General features: G+C 49.8%; 1 protein-coding gene across 1 annotated transcript in view; it reads right to left on the minus strand.

The window, feature by feature from the left end:
- Positions 1 to 18,566, minus strand: part of ESYT3 (extended synaptotagmin 3) — a 49,789-nt gene that overhangs the window by 22,257 nt on the left and 8,966 nt on the right. The window contains exons 2-6 of the mRNA XM_060638764.3: positions 8,656 to 8,697; positions 6,084 to 6,218; positions 2,807 to 2,883; positions 1,238 to 1,304; positions 514 to 603 (exon numbers count right to left, since the gene is read on the minus strand). Coding sequence (XP_060494747.3) covers positions 514 to 603; positions 1,238 to 1,304; positions 2,807 to 2,883; positions 6,084 to 6,218; positions 8,656 to 8,697 — 411 coding nt within the window. The remainder of the gene's footprint in view (positions 1 to 513; positions 604 to 1,237; positions 1,305 to 2,806; positions 2,884 to 6,083; positions 6,219 to 8,655; positions 8,698 to 18,566) is intronic.

The following is an 18,566-nucleotide window of genomic DNA, read 5'->3' on the forward strand; positions in this document are numbered from 1 at the left end:
GGAGGCTGTTAGGCTGGAAGAAGCTAGAAGCCCAGGGCCGGGTCCCTCTGCCAAGCGCCTCACACCTGCCAGCCCGGGGAACCCAGCCTGCTGGGGGTGGTGGTGGGACCTCTTCAGGGGCGTCAGGCAGGTGAGGGCACCTCTCAGTCTTGCTTAGGCCTCGGCTTGGGTGGCTGGGGCCGCGAGGCCCGCTGCTCTCCTGCCAGGACCACACGGGAGAGCAGGGCACACGGCCACAGGCCGGCCTGGACTGAGAGGTCTGGGTTACACCGTCTCCACCTCAGTCCCCCTGTGTGACCTCGGCAAGCCACTCTCCCGAATGTTTCCTGGTCTCAGGGAGAGCAGAGCCGAGCACCTCAGGCTGCCTTAGATGACATGAGACGAGCAGTTGGAGCAGCCAGTCTCGCCGGCCTTCGGCAGTTCCATTCTGGGACTCAGACTGGCTCCTGGGGCCTAGCAGGCGAGTGCTTTCTCACAGGGAACCGCAGGCCTGCGTCTTTCCCTGGGACTTACTGGCTTCTGAAGGAAGAACACCGTCACGGCTCCCACGAAGGGCTTGTCCACCAGGAGGGGCTCCAGGATGATCCGCAGCGTGCCCTGCAACTGGGTGGGCACAGGGGGCCAGTGTGGGACCTCAGCCCCACTCCCCCCTGCACCTGCTGTGCTCTGCCGAAGCCACCCCCAAACATCAGGGCCACCTGCTGTTCCAATAGGGACCACACTTAGGAAACAGAAATCTGCACACAGCTGTCATGCCTCTGCCAGCTACCAGGGGCCCCGAGCTAGCCACCACTGCCTTCCACGGGTGCAGAGGGCAATTTACTTTACCTCTTGCCCACGTTTCAGGCCAGCCCAGCCAGCGGGGACCCAGCTCCCGTACTACTCCTCTACCACAAGAGATCTCCACCTCCTCCTCCAACTGCCTCATTTCTAAGCACTGGTTCTGCATCACTCCATGAACAGAACCTTTCCCTTCCCTGGGCAGCTGATATCGCCCTGGGGGGACTGTACAGAGGCAGGTGTGGGGCCATGGGGCCAAGCAGCAGGTTAATAAGGCCTAGTCACCTCTTCACAGCCAGGCGACCTCAGGCCTGGAGTCCCTTGGTCATCGTCAGCCTGTGTTTGGTGTCTGCACCTTTTCTGCAGCCTGCTCCAGCATGAGCCCACTTCCCCCTGCCCAGCCTCCCACCCCAGGGGCAGGAATGGGGGGTGGGCAGTCCCACCAGGCTCCACGTACCTGGATCCCATTCACGCCAGCCTGTATCTTCTGCAGCTCTGCACTGATCTCACAGTCCCCGATGTAGCTGAAAGTGGGGAGGGACGAAGGGCAGGTACACCACTCAGAGAGATCAGGAAGCTTGCCCAGCACCACACAGCCCAAGTCCAGGCGTCCAGCCACCAAGCCTGAGCCCTGTGTCACCTGGATATGGCCTCCCTAAAAGCCTTAGCCTTTCTCAGCTCTGCAAAAATACCGACGTGAGCCCAGACCCTGGGAGGCAGCTGCACCGGTCCTTTCACCCAGGTGCCTCATGAATATCCCTACCTCCGCCCACAAGGGCGGTGACTGTGGTCACCACTTTGCCCTGTGACACCCCGAAGATGTGAAGTGGGGGCTCTCGATGAACATATTACCCAGTCCTCCGCTACTGCTGTGTGCCTGCCCCGTCCCTGTTCAGGTCTCTTCCCCAAGGACACAGGAACCTGAGTCTAGCTGGCAGCACTTACCAAGTAATGGGCACAGGGAGCCCAGATGGGCGCCTTGGAGGGTAAGGATCATAGGACTCTGTCAAAGGGTCCTCTAAGGGGATAGAGAGCGGGGAGGCTTTAAATATCTGCAGGACAGGCAGAGAAGCTGGGTATCACAGAAATGCTGAGTACCCTCTGAAGAGCAGGGGTTGGAGGGGTGGGGGAGACCTGTCTGAGCTGAGAAGCTAACTGAGTGCCAGATAACCTGATGTGCCTTAACTATTCATGCAAGGATCCTGTGGCAAAGTTTTGGAGCCAAGAGTGACCAACAGCCAATATCATCCCAACACACTTGAGACCAGCCCTCAAATGGGGATGGGTGTTCCCAGAGTTGACTCTTGTCTTCCCAATATGCTCTCAGTGCCAGCCTCTGGGCTAAGGACAGGAAATGAGGCACTGGAGAGGAATGGCAACAACCTGGAACTTTAGGAGTTGATCCTTGGTCCTTTAAAGAACAGTTCAGATCTCACCACCTCCAGGAAGACTTCCTGGATTGAATGTCCCTTCTCTCAGACTCAAGCCTGCTACAAACATCATTCCAAAGAGGCTCCTTTGCCCAACCCACTGAACTAGTCACTCATGTGTCTTTGCATCCTTGTTTTCCTGAGGTGCAACGACTCCAGTTCTCCCACAGATTTCTCACAGCCTGTGCTCAGAGCTCCCTGGGCTTTACCACAAGTCCCCATATCTTCTTGCCATACTTGCTCCCTCTTTCTACATGCTCTTTAAGGCAGCTGGTCTGACCCTCCAGGTGACTAGCCCTGACTTCCAAGAAAGTTCTGCTGTCTGGGCCTTGGCACCCGGAGCATGCTTGGTGCCTAGTCTTATGGGAGGAGCTGGGCCTGGGCTGAGGGTCAAACAGCTGTGGCTTCCCTGGGACCATCCATTACTCCTGATAGTCGGCCCTGCTCCAGCCCAAGGTGGTGTGGATATGTCTGTTGTGAGGCGCTTTCACACCCCAAATTCGAGTGTAAGTATGCTACTCCGTCCTCAAACTGACTGTTCTCACACAGGGTTCCCCTGTGCCCTACACCCGGCCCACAAAGGCAAGAGGGCTCACCATATCTGCAGGTCCAGGACCACCTGCCTTCGGTTGTGCTTGTTAGTGTGTGCCTTGACGCCGTTGACCCTGGGGCACTGGAAGAGAGGCCAGAGGGCTAGGTCAGCAGGGATCTGGCAGCAAGGGATGGCTGCTGGCCCCTCGCCCAGCACCGGGCTTTGTCCCCAACAACCAAGGTGGCCTCTGCATTCCCGGGATGAGGCACAAACAGAAATTCACACTGCTGCATCTGTCCTGGGCACTGTGATACTTCCCTCCCTAGAACGCACACCCTTTCTTCTCTCTCTTAGTGCAGGTATTTACGGAGTACCTGCTCTGTGCCAGGCACTGGACTGGGGAGAAGGCCAGGAGCAAGATGGGCTGAGCCTGCCCTCATGGGTTGGAAGCCCAGCAGAGGAGACAGTGGTGGGGGAGGGTGTGATGAGATTCAGCCCCTTGCTGTCACATGGGGATCTGGAGATTTCAGGAGCAACCTCCCCTCGTGTGGGCAGAAGTTAGTGAAGGCTTCCTGGAGGAGGAGGCATTTAAACAGTTCTGGCCTATGAGTAGGAGTCGGCCACCCAAGGGCAAGGGAAGAGGGCAGGATCCCTGGCTGTGGGATCTGACCCTAAAAATTAAAGTGCCCTGCCCTTGACCCAGCCCTCCATGACCCAGGGTCATGGTCCCCCAGCCTCTGGGGCTGAGGGCTGAGCTGCTAAGTAATGCCTCCTACCCCAGGTCTCTTCGCCTTCTGTTAGGAGGCTATTGGGCATTGGAATGGGGGTCTGATTATTATTTACGAAGAATAAAAAGCAAGTATCATTTGAATTTGAGTTATAGTCATGCTGAAGTAGTGAGGGTTGAAGTTCACTAATGTTTGCAATCTAGTTTGAAATGCATTTTAAAAAAAGATGATGAGGTGGGGCACTGGGGTGGCTCAGTTGGTTAAGCGTCCGACTTCGGCTCAGGTCATGATCCCGTGCTTTGTGGGTTCGAGCCCCGCGTCGGGTTCTGTGCTGACAGCTCGGAGCCCAGAGCCTGCTTCGGATTCTGTGTCTCCCTCTCCCTCTCTGCCCCTCCCCCGCTCACACTCTGTCTCTCTCACTCTCAAAAATAAATAAATGTTAAAAAAAAGTTTTTTAAAGATGATGAGGAAAAATAGATGCATGGATATGTGCTAAAGCAAAATACAGCAACAGGTTAGCAGTTGTTTGATTCAGATGTCTCGTGGCATAATACTCTCACGTCTTCTGTATGCTGGAGATTTTTCACAATGAAATGTTGGAGAAAAAAATTCGGTCAACCACACTAGAGGATATTCCATTATCTTTCTGTTCTCCCCTTAGAAAGTGCCATTTACAAATGCACTGTCACATGAAAAGCCTATCCAAGAGTATGGAACCAAAAATGCAGGGGAAAAAGTATTAATAGGGACATCTCGAGTGGTTTAATTAAAATTATTATGTAGTCTTTCCACAGTTTGTGATATGTGTGGTAGGTCAGCTTTTTTAAATATATAGTTTGCTGTGGTTTATTTTTGCCATTCTTTCTCATATTTATTTAACATTTATTTTTGCCCTGATTTTATATTTTTATTTTTTTATTTTTATTTTTTTTTTTTTGAGAGAGAGCGAGAGCACGCATGTGAGCAGCAGAGGGAGAGAGTGAATCTTAAGCAGGCTCCACGCCCATCATGGAGCCGGACACAGGGCTCCATCTCATGACCCTGAGATTGTGACCTGAGCTGAAATCAAAAGTCGGACGCTTAACCGACTGAGCCATCTGGGCGCCCCATGTTCTTTTTCTTTCCTGTCGAAGCTTCAGGCCACGTCCACCCTGGTCTCCAGGGCCTTCGTATTAAAGACCCAGAAAAGCCAGTGGAAGACTGGGGAGCAGGGCGGGGCACTGTAACGGACTTCCCATAGCCTGGAGCCTCTAGGCCTGCTTCTGTTGTGACAAGGGACAACTTCCCAGCAGCATCACATCCCACAGGCATCGGGCTGTGCGGTAAACACAGCAGTCTGCCGGCTCCTTAGCTCTTAGCCTGCTGAATCCTTCAAATGCCAACTCAGACATCACCCACTCCCGGCAGCCTTCCCTGACTACCCCATTCCCCTCCACTCCTGAATTCACGCATTCCTCTACCATTGTGTGTACACGGCCCTGTTGAGGTCCACCAGTTTATACGTCTGCCTCACACAGGACAGAGACCTTTGTGAAGGCAGGCGCATAGCCACGCCCATTTCTGTCTATGGTGTCTCACTCACAGCCATGTTCCATAAAGTCTACATGAACGAACCAGGGAATGGACAAATGAACCAACAGATGCTGGGACAAGCCAGTCCTGGCTGAGTCCGAGTGGCATAAACCAGAATCTCCAGGGCTCAGGCGGCTAGCGGGGCAGAGTTGGGACACGTCCTGGGGCAGGCAGACGGCTCTCAGCAGGCTGGCCTGCACTCTGGCACCTGCCTGCCCCACAGCAGACCACATGCTGGGGCCTCTGATTTCCCCAGTGATGGACATCACAGCAGTTCTCTGCCTGGAGGATGCTTTTCTTTTTTTTTTTTTTAAGTCAACTCTACATCCAACATGGACCTCAAACCCATGACCCCAAGATCAAGAGTCATGTGCTCCAGCGACAGAGCCAGCCCGCCAGGGGCTCCTGGGATGAATTTTCAAACAGCAAAAATAAGACTCACAGCAGTGGGGCACTTTAGGGCAGCAGGAACGGGGCACAAGGGTGGACTAGGAAGCTGTCAAGAATAAGGACCTGATGTTGGGTATGTCAGATGCAAACCTCACCTATCCTGGGTCACCTATTATCTTCACAGAACTAGGGTTGGGCTTGTGACGCTGCTTGTGAGAACCAATCATTTGGTACAGAACTATCCACTGTGTTGAGGCACTTCCTCTCTCCGTGAAGGTGTGCTCTCCCAAGCTGATGCCTTAGCAAGCATGACTTGTACATCTTTGTATCTGGCCGACTGCCACTGCCTGGCATGTTTCCAAAATTTGGCTGAAGAAAGGTGGACTTATTTCCCATCTTTCCTTTTTGTTCTCTCAGAGCCAGGCTTCCTTAGACCCTGCAGAGACGGTGGGGCCGGGACTCAGGGGTGAGGGGTCTATACCGAGGCTGAGAGGCTGAGAAGGGCAGGTGGCAGCCAGGCCCCCAGCAAGGTCCCCTGGGATGTTCTCAGTCAGGAGCGAATGACCTGGGGCAGGGTTTGGGAAAGAGAAAAGGCTGCAGAGCAGATACAGGCTGCCCCTCCTGAGACATCACCCACCTTTTGTCACCCACCTTTTGTCCAAAGTAGAGCTTGGTGAAGGTGAAGGTCTTCAGGTGGATGCTCTTCTCCCGGATCTTGGGCTCGAGTTTCTCCCGGAACTTGTTCTCCATGATCATACTCAGGTAGGGCCAGATCTGAGAGATGATCTGTGACCACAGGAAGAGGCTCTTGGGGGTCAGGTCTGTTTCCCCCACCCAAGACCCAGGGCTACCCAGAACAACCTGGCCCCGGGGTGGGGGGGGGGTCCCATGGCCCTTACACTGCAGCACCCACAGGCCTGTCTGCCCACCCATCCACGCAACTGTCCATCCATCTATCCATCAAACATGGCATAACTACAACAGTTGTTCTCACTCTGGCCCAGGCAGTGGGACCCCAAGACTTGGTGCTGTTTTGCAGAACACCACGAAATGGTCACTCAACTTAGTATTATGAAACTTTTGGTTCACTGCTAAAATGTAAGCTATCAGAATCAACATTGTGGTGTAACCAGGAAGGAGCAGGTGCCAGAGGCTTAAGGAAAAAGAATCACAGAAGAGAAAGTTAAATTGCTTCCTGTGGATTTAATTTTTTCTAACAATCAAAAAAAGGCTGCCTTGGGCTGATCTCTGCAGAATGACTCATGGCGTGGGTCTGGAAAGTAAGCATGGGACAGGGGAGAGGGAGGGCAGCAGAGAGCGGTCATAGTTTAAAGATGCAGTTCCTGTTCCCCAGACCCAGCATCGGAGGAGCCCGAGGCTGAGAGGTTTCAGGGCACCACTGCCTCCATCTCTCTCAGGGGCCCCGTTAGGGCTGGTTCCATCTTCCTGCCTCACTGCTTTGTCGTCTACTGAGTGCATCCTGAGCATGAAGCTCCATGGGACACACTGGGTGCCCCAGTGTGTGGTTTGTCTACACAGTTGTCTCCCCACCCGTGCCCTGAACTGAGGGTGGGAGCCTCATCCTACAGTCATACGTCCCCAACACCTTGTGTGGGACTCTGTGTGTCAGTGTAAGAAAGCAAGATGTAACACACGAGGGCACCCATGAACTAGGGGACACAGGCAGGAGGGACTCCCCTTTGTGGGCACAGAACAAGGTCTGTCCCAGGGGCCCTGGGCCCAGCGTTAATCCACAGAAATCTGGTCACTCCTCTGAAAGCAGCAACCTACTTCGTCCAACTTCTACCCATAGGCTGGGAGCAGTGTTCTTTTTTTCTTTTTTTTTAAATGTTTATTTATTTATTTATTTATTTATTTTAATTTTTTTAACGTTTATTTATTTTTGAGACAGAGAGAGACAGAGCATGAACGGGGGAGGGTCAGAGAGAGGGAGACACAGAATCTGAAACAGACTCCAGGCTCTGAGCTGTCAGCACAGAGCCCGACGCGGGGCTCAAACCCACAGACCGCGAGATCATGACATGAGCCGAAGTCGGCTGCTTAACCGACTGAGCCACCCAGGCGCCCCAAATGTTTATTTATTTTTGAAAGAGAGAGCAAGTGAGCGAGCAGGAGAGGGGCAGAGAGAGAGAGGGAGACACAGACTCTGAGGCAGGCTCCAGGCTCTGAGCTGTCAGTACAGAACCCGACGCAGGGCTCGAACCCACAAACCATGAGATCATGACCTGAGCCAAAGTCGGACACTTAACTGACTGAGCCACCCAGGCACCCCTGCTGGAAACGGTTTTTGATCCACACGGCATTGACATCTTTGGTAACACAGAACTATCAACTTTTGCTCAAAAACCATCAGGAAGTCTTTTCTTAGACCTAACTTAAGTCATTCCTGCTATGGCTGTTCTAACCAGAACAGAGGCAAGGTTCATATTAGAAAAAGTCCTGAGTCAGAATACTTGAGTGGGTGGGAGGATCCACGAGCTGTCACATTTAGGGGACAGATGTGGGCTGTCCAGATAGGGGCCAGACTCTGTTTCCTCATCTGTAAGAAAGGGCTAGACCCAGAGTTGGAGCCTGGGGGCCCCCCTGAGGCATCTGGGAGCAGAGCCTGCTGGGAGTTCCCTGAATGATCTAATAGTAGTCACACCAGTGATGACAGTGTTCATGACGTCCCAGGCACTGTGGGGCACTCATTACCTCATTAACCCTCACAGCCTCACAAGGCAGGGACCGTAATTATTCCTGTTGCACAGATAGGGGGAACCAGCTCTGAGAGGTGAGGCGGCCTGCCCAGGGTTGCAGAGTCCGTGCTGACAGATCTGGGCTGGAGACCAGGTAAAGTGTGGCCATGGCCTTCCTCCCTAGCAAGCACTGATCTTGGCCTCATGGGCCACTGGGGGTGCTGCATTTTTCTCTATACTTCTCTGTGTTTTCTAACATTTCAGCTGTGGCCATGCATTAGTTTCACACTAAAATAAATTTTGTTTTCTTCTGTTTTGTTTTAAATAGAATCATTGGTAATGAGAAGATCCGGGAGGGTGGGAAGGGGAAGAAACCGGCAGAAGGCAGCCGGCAGTTACTGCCAGGAGGCCCCTGTCCCTGTGCGTGGCATCGCCGACGCCCCGTCCCCGGGGTCCCTCAGCCTAGGGCCAGGAGGATGAGGCCTAGAAGGAAGCCAGCCCTGCCGGACCCACCCCGGCCTTACCTTATTGGCCCACTCGACCCGCTCCACATCTGGGAAGTGGATCTAGGGAACAGAAACCCCAAAGGTAAGTTAGACTGAACACCTGCCCATCCCTGAAAACCCAGAAGCGCAGCAGCCGGGCAAGTCCCCGCTCCCACCCCACATGCACCTCTGCTCTTCCTCCCCGCCCAGCACCCACTTGGCCAGAGACTCAGCCAGCCCTGCCCCGGAGCGCACCGTCTGGTGCCGCAGGCAACCAGACCGTACCAATGCATGGTCAACACTGACACTACTGGGCTCGGAAGCCCTGCACACAGGTGTGCGGTTCTGTAGAGACTGCTCCTCTCTCCTGCCCCCCACCCCCAACTGCGCCCTGCAGCCCACAGGCTGGAAGGGCGGGGCTGGAACCCCTTCGCTTGCTTACGCAAATAAGACCTTCCTTCCCGGTGGATACACACAGACCCCACCTGGGCTGGCCCAGGGTACCACCCGACTTCGTTCCTTGCCTTTCCCTCCTCCTTATTCCTTTTAATGCCACAAGTAATCATGGACTCTGGAGAAAAACTAGAAAATACAGCTAAGCAAAAGGAAGAATATTTTATCACAGAATGCCAAGGGACAACCACCGTTAACAGGTTCAGCCTATTGCGGAAACAAGGCTATGTAGTTCCCACAGAAATTGAAGTCACCGTGTGTTTTGGTAGCCTGCTTTTTTCCACCTAGTGTATGTAGGATTGTATTGATTCCTAAGGTAACAACTGCTCGTTTGAAAGCCATTTTCATAGGCAACTGGAGAATGGAAGTGTCCCCCTCAGCTCCCAGGAGCCCCTCCCCAGCAGGCCAGATCTGTGGTCACATAGGGGAGCTTCCTTCAGGTCACAGCCCCTAGCCACTGTGCGTGCCGGGTGAGTCCTGCCACTTCCTTGGGTCAGGGAGGGAGCTTGGAGGGGGGGGGGGGGCGGGGGGCAGGTGAAGCAACAATCCTACTGGCTAACCTTTGCATCACCTGAGGGTGTTTAAGCCCTTCCTTGCAAGAGTCTCAGTCTCTGCCAGTGTCTGAGCTTCTCATAGACCCCCGCCCCAACCCCCAAGGTTTTCAGGGACAAAGGGGTAAGACTGTAGTGGTACCTGGCACAAAATAGGGATCAGTAAATGGTAGCAGTGGCTACCATCACTGTCACCAAAGTCCTCTGAGCACAAGGCCAACTCAGGATCAGATTCATGGTGGGCATTGGAACTCCCAAGGTCAGGAAAGGAGATGTGTCCATGCAGTTCACACTCCTAGTGCACACCAGGCCCTGGGCTGGCTCTGGGGATGCCCTGAAGGCCTAAATGTAGACCCCGGCCTAGACCACTTGCCCAAGAGGAGAGCCATTCCCAAAGGAGTGATAAGCAATTCAGTCCTCTTAAGGAGTTTTTAACAACCTTGAGAAGTCAAAGAAGCCCGGCGCTTCTGAGACTCCTGGAACATTGAGCCATTCTCCCAGCCCCAGTTCCCCCAGCCCTGGGCAGTGATCCGTATTAAATTGGAGAAGCATCTAACAGTCTCAGGTGCTAAAGGAAAATCACAGCCTGGTTCCCAGGGGGAGGGCAGGGGGAGGCTGACTCAGTCTACAGGAACAGAAGGGAATGGTGGGAAAGGAATCTTGAGGGAAGTAGGCAGGAATTAGGGTCAGCCCATCCATTTCAGCTGGGGAGAAGCAGCCTACTCACCACCCATTCCCTGCTGCTGCCCTGGGTCAGGTCCTAAGCTGGTAGCAGGCAAATGGAGGGTGAGACGCTTTCATTGCTCCCTATCACACTGCCCACTAAAGCACACTAAAGAAAAAGCTCCTGCACATGGGGCTGAAACAGACATCCCCACTGCTCTTTGGTTGCTCCACTCATTACTATCTTTGACTTTATTTCTTCCAGGCAGCCTTTCCTGATCTCTCAAGTCAGAGACAGGTGTCCCTATTATGTGTCTGCTGGTTCTCCTTTGAGACACTTAACACACCTTCATAGACCTGCTTGTCTGCCTGCCTCCTTACTAGACTGGAAGCTCTCGTGGGCCGACTCGGCCGTGTTCCCTATTAGTACCTGTCCCTGACACATGAATATCTTGATAAATATTTGTGGAATGAATGAATGCATAAATGTATGCAAGGCTCTTGCCCTCAAATAGCTCCTAGGCTGGCAAAGGAAGCAGACAATAAACAGATCATTCCAAGTACAGGATCAATACCAAGGTGTGGGGAGTGGGAACCCCACAAAGGAGAAAAGTGGGTTACAGCTGGGCTTTCACTGGCACCTTTGTCCCTCTGTTGCTCAAGCCTGCTGGCTGGACCCTTCCCTCTCCTCCGTCCATCCTGCCCCCTGCACTCCCAACCTACCCCGGGGCACATCTTATGTGCACACCCCTTCCACCGACCCCCTGACTCTCCAGGGGAGGACCCAGAGGAGGTTCTGTACCCCTGGGAACTGGGTTCTGATCTCCTGCACCCTGGAAAAGTGATCCAGCTTGGCAGGTCTAACCCTGGCCACACTTGGGAGCCGGCTGAACGAAGATTCCTGAGCTGCCTCACACCTACTGACTCACAGTGTTTCAGGGTGGGGCCTGGCAATTTATTTTTAACAAGCTCCTGGCAGGATTCTGGAGTTCCATCAGGGTTGGCATCAATGACCAGCCCGCCCCTTCCTTTAGATGGGCCCACACTCACCCTGACAATGCAGACAATAGCGGGATGTCCAGGGCTCACACTGTTTTCATGGTCGCTTGGCCAGCTGCACTTGTGTTGAGGCTCCCTGCTAAGAGATTCCCCTAGAAAGTGAGTCTGAATGCCCTGACAAGAGCAGCAATTCAGGCCAGGAAAGGAAGAGGCCATCAAGTCTCTACTCTGCCTTAGGCACCCTGCTGGCTCTCCCTCGGCCTAAATCTCGGCACCTATCGTGACTCGCCAGTGAGCTGATTCAAGAGCCAAGCCACCTTCTCTGTGATGGCCCTAGAGTAAGTCCTGGACCAGAGGATGACATCAGAGTGATGGACATTTAGGAAGCAATTACTCAGACCCAATGTTCCCTCAGTTTGATGGAGACAAATTAGTCATATTTCCATTATAGTTGGCCTTTTTTTTCCCCTACTCCAAATTCTCAAAGTTATTGCATGCTTTTATCTATTGGCTTTATATTTTAGCTTTTCCACTTAGGTCTTCAATCTGTCTGAAATTTTTTATAGCAGATGAGATAGGCCTCTACTTTCATTTCTCTCCACACTCTAAGGCAGCAATTTTCTAGTATCACATACCAAAAAAAAAGTCTATCTTTCCTCCTGACTTGTGAAGTGACTTCCCTCATATGTCAGCTTCTGCTGTGTACTCTGGTGTGTTTCTGAACTTGGCATTGAACTCTGTGGTCTGATTGCCTGTTCCTTGTCAGTCTCACACTGTGCTAATCACTCTAGCTTTGCAACATGACCGGGGTTGGGTGATTCCCTCTGTTAGCTTTTCTTTTTCAAACTGATTTAGCTAATAGGAGTTATTTATACTTCCATATGAATTTTGGAATCTTGTCAATCTTCCCTCCAAAAAATCCTCCTGGATTTTGATGGTTATATTCCAGAACTTATAAATTTGTAGGAGAAATGACAGCTTTACAATATTAAGTTTTGTAGCCATGAGCAGAATATTTCCCTTTATGAATCACATTAGGTTGCACTCACATTTGAGATCATAAACCTTTTCCTATAAAAATCCCATATATTTTTGTTAGATTACTTTGTGGGTTTTGCAGTTATTAAAAATGGTATTTCATTTTCTGGGCAACTTTGTTGAAATTTGTTGCTAGTTCTAACTGTTCATGAATTCGCACAGATTATTTATACACATGAATAATCTCCAGTAACAATTTTTTTCTTACCTTCTCTTAGTTTGTCTTTTGGTCACGCCCAGTAGCAGTGATCTCGAACAGCTCTACCTTGTTCCTGGCCTCAAATGGAAGTTTTTCCATGAAGCGTGATTTTTGCTGTAGAGTTTTAGAGGACAGCCCCTATCAGGTTGAGGAAGCTCTTCTCAATAACTTAATTTGCAAGGACTTTCATTATAAATGGGTATCGAACTATATTCAACACAATAGATATTGAGACAATCATGTAATTTTTTCCTCTTTGTCCATTAATGTGGTGAACTTAACTGATGTTTGTTTATAAAACAAAACCATCTCTAGTACTCAGGAAACGCCCCATTTGAAGTAATACATTTAGGTAGCCTGATATCTCATTTAGGTTTTATACACTTAGGATTCAAAGTGATACCTACAATTTTCGTTCTTGTGCAATTCACACCCAGTTTTGGTACAAAGATCTTACAATAAATTATAAAACTAGAGGGACAGCTTTTCCATATCTTCCTATTTTCTGAAACAACCTGTAAATAATAGGAATTATCTCATTTAAAAGAAAAAAGAAAAAAAAAATGGGTGCCTGGGTGGCTCAGTCGGTTAAGCGTCCAATTTAAGCTCAGGTCATGTTCTCCTGGTCTGTGAGTTTGAGCCCCGCATCAGGCTCTGTGCTGACAGCTCAGCCTGCTTCAGATTCTGTGTCTCCTTCTCTGTCTTCCCCTCCCCCGCTCATGCTCTGTCTCTCTCTCTCTCAAAAATAAACATTAAAAACAAAAAAAGGAATTATCTGGTCAATGAAGTTTAATGCATCTTAGCTATAAAGCCATCTTGGCCTGAGGCTTTTTGGGGTAGGAAGTTACCATTCCTCTTTTTAGTGGTTAATGGTGTATTCAAGGTCTACTTATCTCTTATTGTGGCAATTTCAGCATTTATATTTTTCTAGAAATATAGTTTATATAGGCTTTCAAAGGTATTGATATATATTTGCTTATAATATTTTATTATTTTTAAAATGTTTATTTATTTTTGAAAGAGAGGAGTGCGAGTGGAGGAAGTGCAGAGAGAGAGAGGGGGGACAAAGGATTCTAAATGGGCTCAGCACTGACAGAAGGGAGCCTGATGCAGGGCTCGAACTCAGGAAATGTGAAATCATGATCTGAGCTGAAGACCGAAGCTCAACGGACTAAGCCACCCAGGCTTATAATATTTTATTACTTTTAATCTGCTTTATCTATAGTTATTTCTGCATTTATCCCATATTTTATTTTCATCTTTTTCTATTTTTTAATAGGTCTAGCTTGACAAAGGTTTTGCCCATTGTATTGATCTTCTCAGAGAACTAGCTTTAGTTGTTAATAGTTTTCTTTCCCCTTTACCATTATATTAACATTTTTGTTCACTTTCATCGTTGTTTTTTATTTCCTTACCTATTTCTTTGATCTAAACCTGTTGCTCTTTTATGTTCTTGGAGTTGAATTTATTTTCAGTTTTTGGTTTGTGATAAATTCAAAGTTTAAATTCCCTATGATTTTTGGCATAGTGTTTTCATTATTTACCTCCCATTTTTTTGTCGTTTCCATGATGACGTTTTAAACAATAATTTTTTACAATAAGTACTATTTTTAAATATTTAGGCATGTGAGGTTTCTAACACTGCTTATTGCTTTCTGATTCCATTTCTTTATGGCCTGCACAGTCTGTAGGATGGCAGTCCACTGGAATATATTTATAATTCCTTTGCGGCCTAGTGCATGATTAATTGCTAGGGCTGTTCCATGTATGATCAAGTTATTAATCATGTCCTTTGTAAAAAAAAAAAAAAAAAAATATCATGCCCTTCAAAAATTCTTTATCCTTGTTTCCTCCTTGCATACTTCTCATTTTCAGAGAGGAATGTATTAGAGTTTCCAAGTCCAACTGTTGCTTTATCTTCTTCCCTGTGCAGTTCTGTCAGTTGTTGCGTTTTTTACTTCAAGTTTATATTATGCAGCATATATATGTCCATGACTGTTATCTTTTAAAATTACTATTCCTTTTATAATGACAGAACATCCTTGTCTTTAGGATATATCTGAGTTACATTCTACTTTATCTGATATGAAAATTGCTACTCTAGCTTACTTTTGTTTCAAAGTTGCCCAGTTTTCCACCTTATTTTCAAACTTTTTGAGTTCATGTGATCTCATGTCATTTAAAAATCACCTTAGTCCCTTTTTAGCTCCATTTTACAGATAAGGAAACTAAGGCTCAAAAAGGTTACTTACAGGCACTAGCTGCGGAGTGCCAGAGCGGAATCACAGATCCAGGTCGGTCTCACCACAAAGTCCCTGCCTGTCCACCCCACCCCTCTCACTCCTCTTAAGAAAACCTTACATAGTATTATCTTTTCCTCTTTTATAGAAAGTCTAATTTAGCAGAGGGTTGCCCTCATGGGACCTGAGTCTTCATTAGCAGGCCATGCTTTATAGCTTACAAAGGACATTCTACACTTTCATTTCATCCTCCTAATACTCCATAAGGTGTACAGCAAAGCTACAATTATCCTCATTTTACAGATGAGGAGAGGCTCAGAGACTAGTTGGTACCTGCCAAGATCACCCAGGTGACCAGAACTCAGATTTCACCCGCATGTAATTTGAGCCCAGCCTTCAAGACTTTTTTCTCCCTGCCTTCTCCACCTGAAGTGTCAGCATTTGAAGTGCATTTCTTAGGGTCAAAGTAGTCTTTGTGCATTTAAAATTTCACCTCTGTAAGCCTTGGTTTTCTCATCCGCAGGATGGGTACCATGCTACCAATTTCACAGAGCTCCTGAGTAAATGAGACAATGCAAGTGCTCGGTACCTTCCCTGGCTCAGAGTAAATGCTCCAGAAGCTGTTACTGTTGTTGGCAGTTGTATAGACCCTGAAGGTGCAGACACTGACGTCTTTGTCCTCAGGTACATGCCAAGAACAATGTCACCTGGGCTATGCGTCCAGTTCTGTCTGACCCAAAACCCAGCAAATTCTCTACGGGCTCCCCAGGTGCCTGCGGCTCTGCACTTTGGGAAACACTGAGAAGAGAGACAACACAGTGAAAGCGCCTGAGGCTGAAGGAGGACCACAGTTGAGTGTTGTTTCCCCGGCCTCTGCTGATTGGCTGAGGGATGCGCCCCTAGATAGGCTGGGCCCAATGCCTGTGAGGCGCCTGTGTGAAGCTGTCCAATGAGGGCGCTCCACAATGAGGCGGGGCAAAGGGACCCAATCAGAGCCTCTGTGCATGTCTTTCCCTCAGGAGGTAAAGGAAGGGAAAGCTGAAAAAGACGACTGGTGGCCCACTCTCAGACTGAGTCCTAAAGTCACCGGAACTTTGGTTCCAATACCTCACAAGGCTGGGAGTCTCTGAGACCAGAGAGCAGGGAGACATCCACGCCTCCTGGCAATGCAAAGGGCTACACTCAGGCGGGTGTGGGCAGCGGTCTTAAACTTTTCCTTACAAAACCACCACCCGGAGACCTCGTTAAGACGTGGATTCTTAGTGAGGTCCCTCAGAGATTTCGATTCTGGGAACTGAAAACTTGGGGCAGGGACCCGACAGCTTGTATCTTTAACAAGCTCCCAGGTCATTCTGATCACAGTGCTGGGGCGTGTTGAAGAATGAGTGGACAGGCCTCCCTAGGCTAGGGGACCCGCTCCGACCCTGGGAGAAGGTGACTCCTCTGCCCCCCTGAGGCTCCTGACGAGGGCTCCAAAGTCACAGCTGTCACTTTGTCATCAAATTCTTAAACTCCAAAGTCACAGCTGTCACTTTGTCATCAAATTCTTACCGGCAGCCTATGGACCTCAATTCTTTTACAAAGGGAGTATCTTTTGTGCCACAAGGAGCAAGGGAAGGCAAGGGCTAGCAGATGAAAACACAGTATGATGAGTCTGCCTGGCTTTGGGCGCTGCTCAGGCCCCTAAAAAGGTGAGCCACTTCCACCCGGTAGCTGCTTTCTACAGCCAAGCAGCAGAGGTAGGACGTGCCACCAGGGGCCCTGAGGAACAGGGTCTGGTCCTGACCCCCTTTCTGCAGCCTCAGGTTTCTCCCCATTGAAGGAAGTGAGGCTGTGATGCCTATGCTGCCCAGGTCTACAATCAGGAGACAATAAAAGCAAATCTACTCTATATGGAGACAAATTAAGAGCTCTAGCAAGGTGGGGCGTCTGGGTGGCTCAGTAGGTTAAGCGTCGGACTTCGGCTCAGGTCATGATCTCACAGTTAGTGGGTTTGAGCCCCATATTGGGCTCCGTACTGACAGCTTGGAACCTGGAGCCTGCTTGGATTCTGTGTCTCCCTCTCTCTCTGTCCCCTCCCCACTCACGTGCTCTCTCTCTCTCTACAATAAATGAACATTAAAAAAAAAAAAAAAAAAAAGAGCTGTAGCAAGGTTCATCCCCCTAGAACATGGACACTATCCTGACTGCTATATTACAGGTGTGAGCACTTACCCAAAGAAGGCCTGGAAACTCTTAAAGTTGCCCAAGCCCGTGGTCAAGTCACCAAGACCTTAGATGCCTGCTTTTGCCCCTCAGAGAAACTTAAGTAGACGGGGCCTCGGCACCCACCGAGAGCCTCCCTGTGCTAACTTACATCTTGCTGCTGTTAGTGTGCTTGGGCCAAAGCTTCCCAGGCAGTGGGCTCATATTTTAATGACAGCAACGTTTTAGACAATGGCAGTAATGAGAGCTCAGAGAAGAGATAGACTGTAAAGCAAACTCAAGTCAGAATTCCAGGCTAGCAGAGGCCACCACAAAGGCGCCACACATCAATGCTTCATCTCTAGGTGGTCGTGCTTTACTTCTTAAACCCTTGAGGAAAAAGGATTCCACAGCAGTGAGGAAACGGAGCCAGAGTGATGGCTGTGTCCAGCAGCGTGGAGCCTAGGCAGGCCCCACAGATGGACTAGGAGGCCTGGACACCAGCTTTGGGCCACCAGACCCTCTCAGGAGGCAGGGAGATTGGAGGGTTTCACTTAAATTTTTTTTTTTCAACGTTTTTTAATTTATTTTTGGGACAGAGAGAGACAGAGCATAAACGGGGGAGGGGCAGAGAGAGAGGGAGACACAGAATCGGAAACAGGCTCTAGGCTCTGAGCCATCAGCCCAGAGCCTGACGCGGGGCTCGAACTCACGGACCGCGAGATCGTGACCTGGCTGGAGTCGGACGCTTAACCGACTGCGCCACCCAGGCGCCCCTGGAGGGCTTCACTTAAAAGGCCTGCGTGTCACCAGGTGAACCCGGCTCACGCCCTGTCACAGGGATGGTAGCTCTTCCCATGGGAGCAGCCATGTGCAGACACACAGACACAGAGAAAGAGACACACAGACATACAGAGATAGAGTATGTTCCTGTGCCTCTTTGTATCTCAAAGACCTGAGACACACGCTCCTGTCTTTCGAGATAGATTCCTTCTCTGTGGTGCCTATTCAGTGGTTCCTCCTCTACCAGAAACTGGTCCCTCATTTCATTCACTTGTTTTCTGGTGAAGAACAGCCTTCGTCCCCTTTTCTCTGTTCTTGGGAGGTAAACATTTAACCTTAAAAATTGCTTTTAAATCTGTCCACTCTTCTGCTTAAAATTACCCTGCTAAAAGTGCTTTAAAGGAAAAAACATTTTGCCAACTTGAAGTTCCATTTAGTGCTGCTCTAAAATCCATAGGCTATTTAACGACACACCCAGCCTGCAGACTGGCCCAAGCCAGCTGGACCCAGTAGAAGGGGCGGGGGGGGGGGGGACACTGAGCAGATAAAACTCCAAAGGCAGTCACCGGCCATGAGAATACTGGTGCCAAGAACCTGTCACCATTTGCTGAGGAGTAAGGGCTTGGAGCATAGAGGGACTACCTGGGCTCTAGAGAGTCTTTGTTTCAAGGAGGCCTGAGTGTAATGCTAAGTCTCCAGACAGTTCAGTCACACAGTTAGGTTTGGTAGTGCCCAAAGGTTAACAAACATATCCTCTTGCTTATCAAACTAGTATAGGCAATGCCTCAGAGATACTGCAGGTTTAGTTCTAGGCCATTGCAATGAAGTGAATATTACCAT

This window comes from Panthera onca, chromosome C2 (genome assembly GCF_046562875.1).
Source record: "Panthera onca isolate mPanOnc1 chromosome C2, mPanOnc1 haplotype 2, whole genome shotgun sequence".
Classification (NCBI taxonomy): Eukaryota; Metazoa; Chordata; class Mammalia; order Carnivora; family Felidae; genus Panthera; species Panthera onca.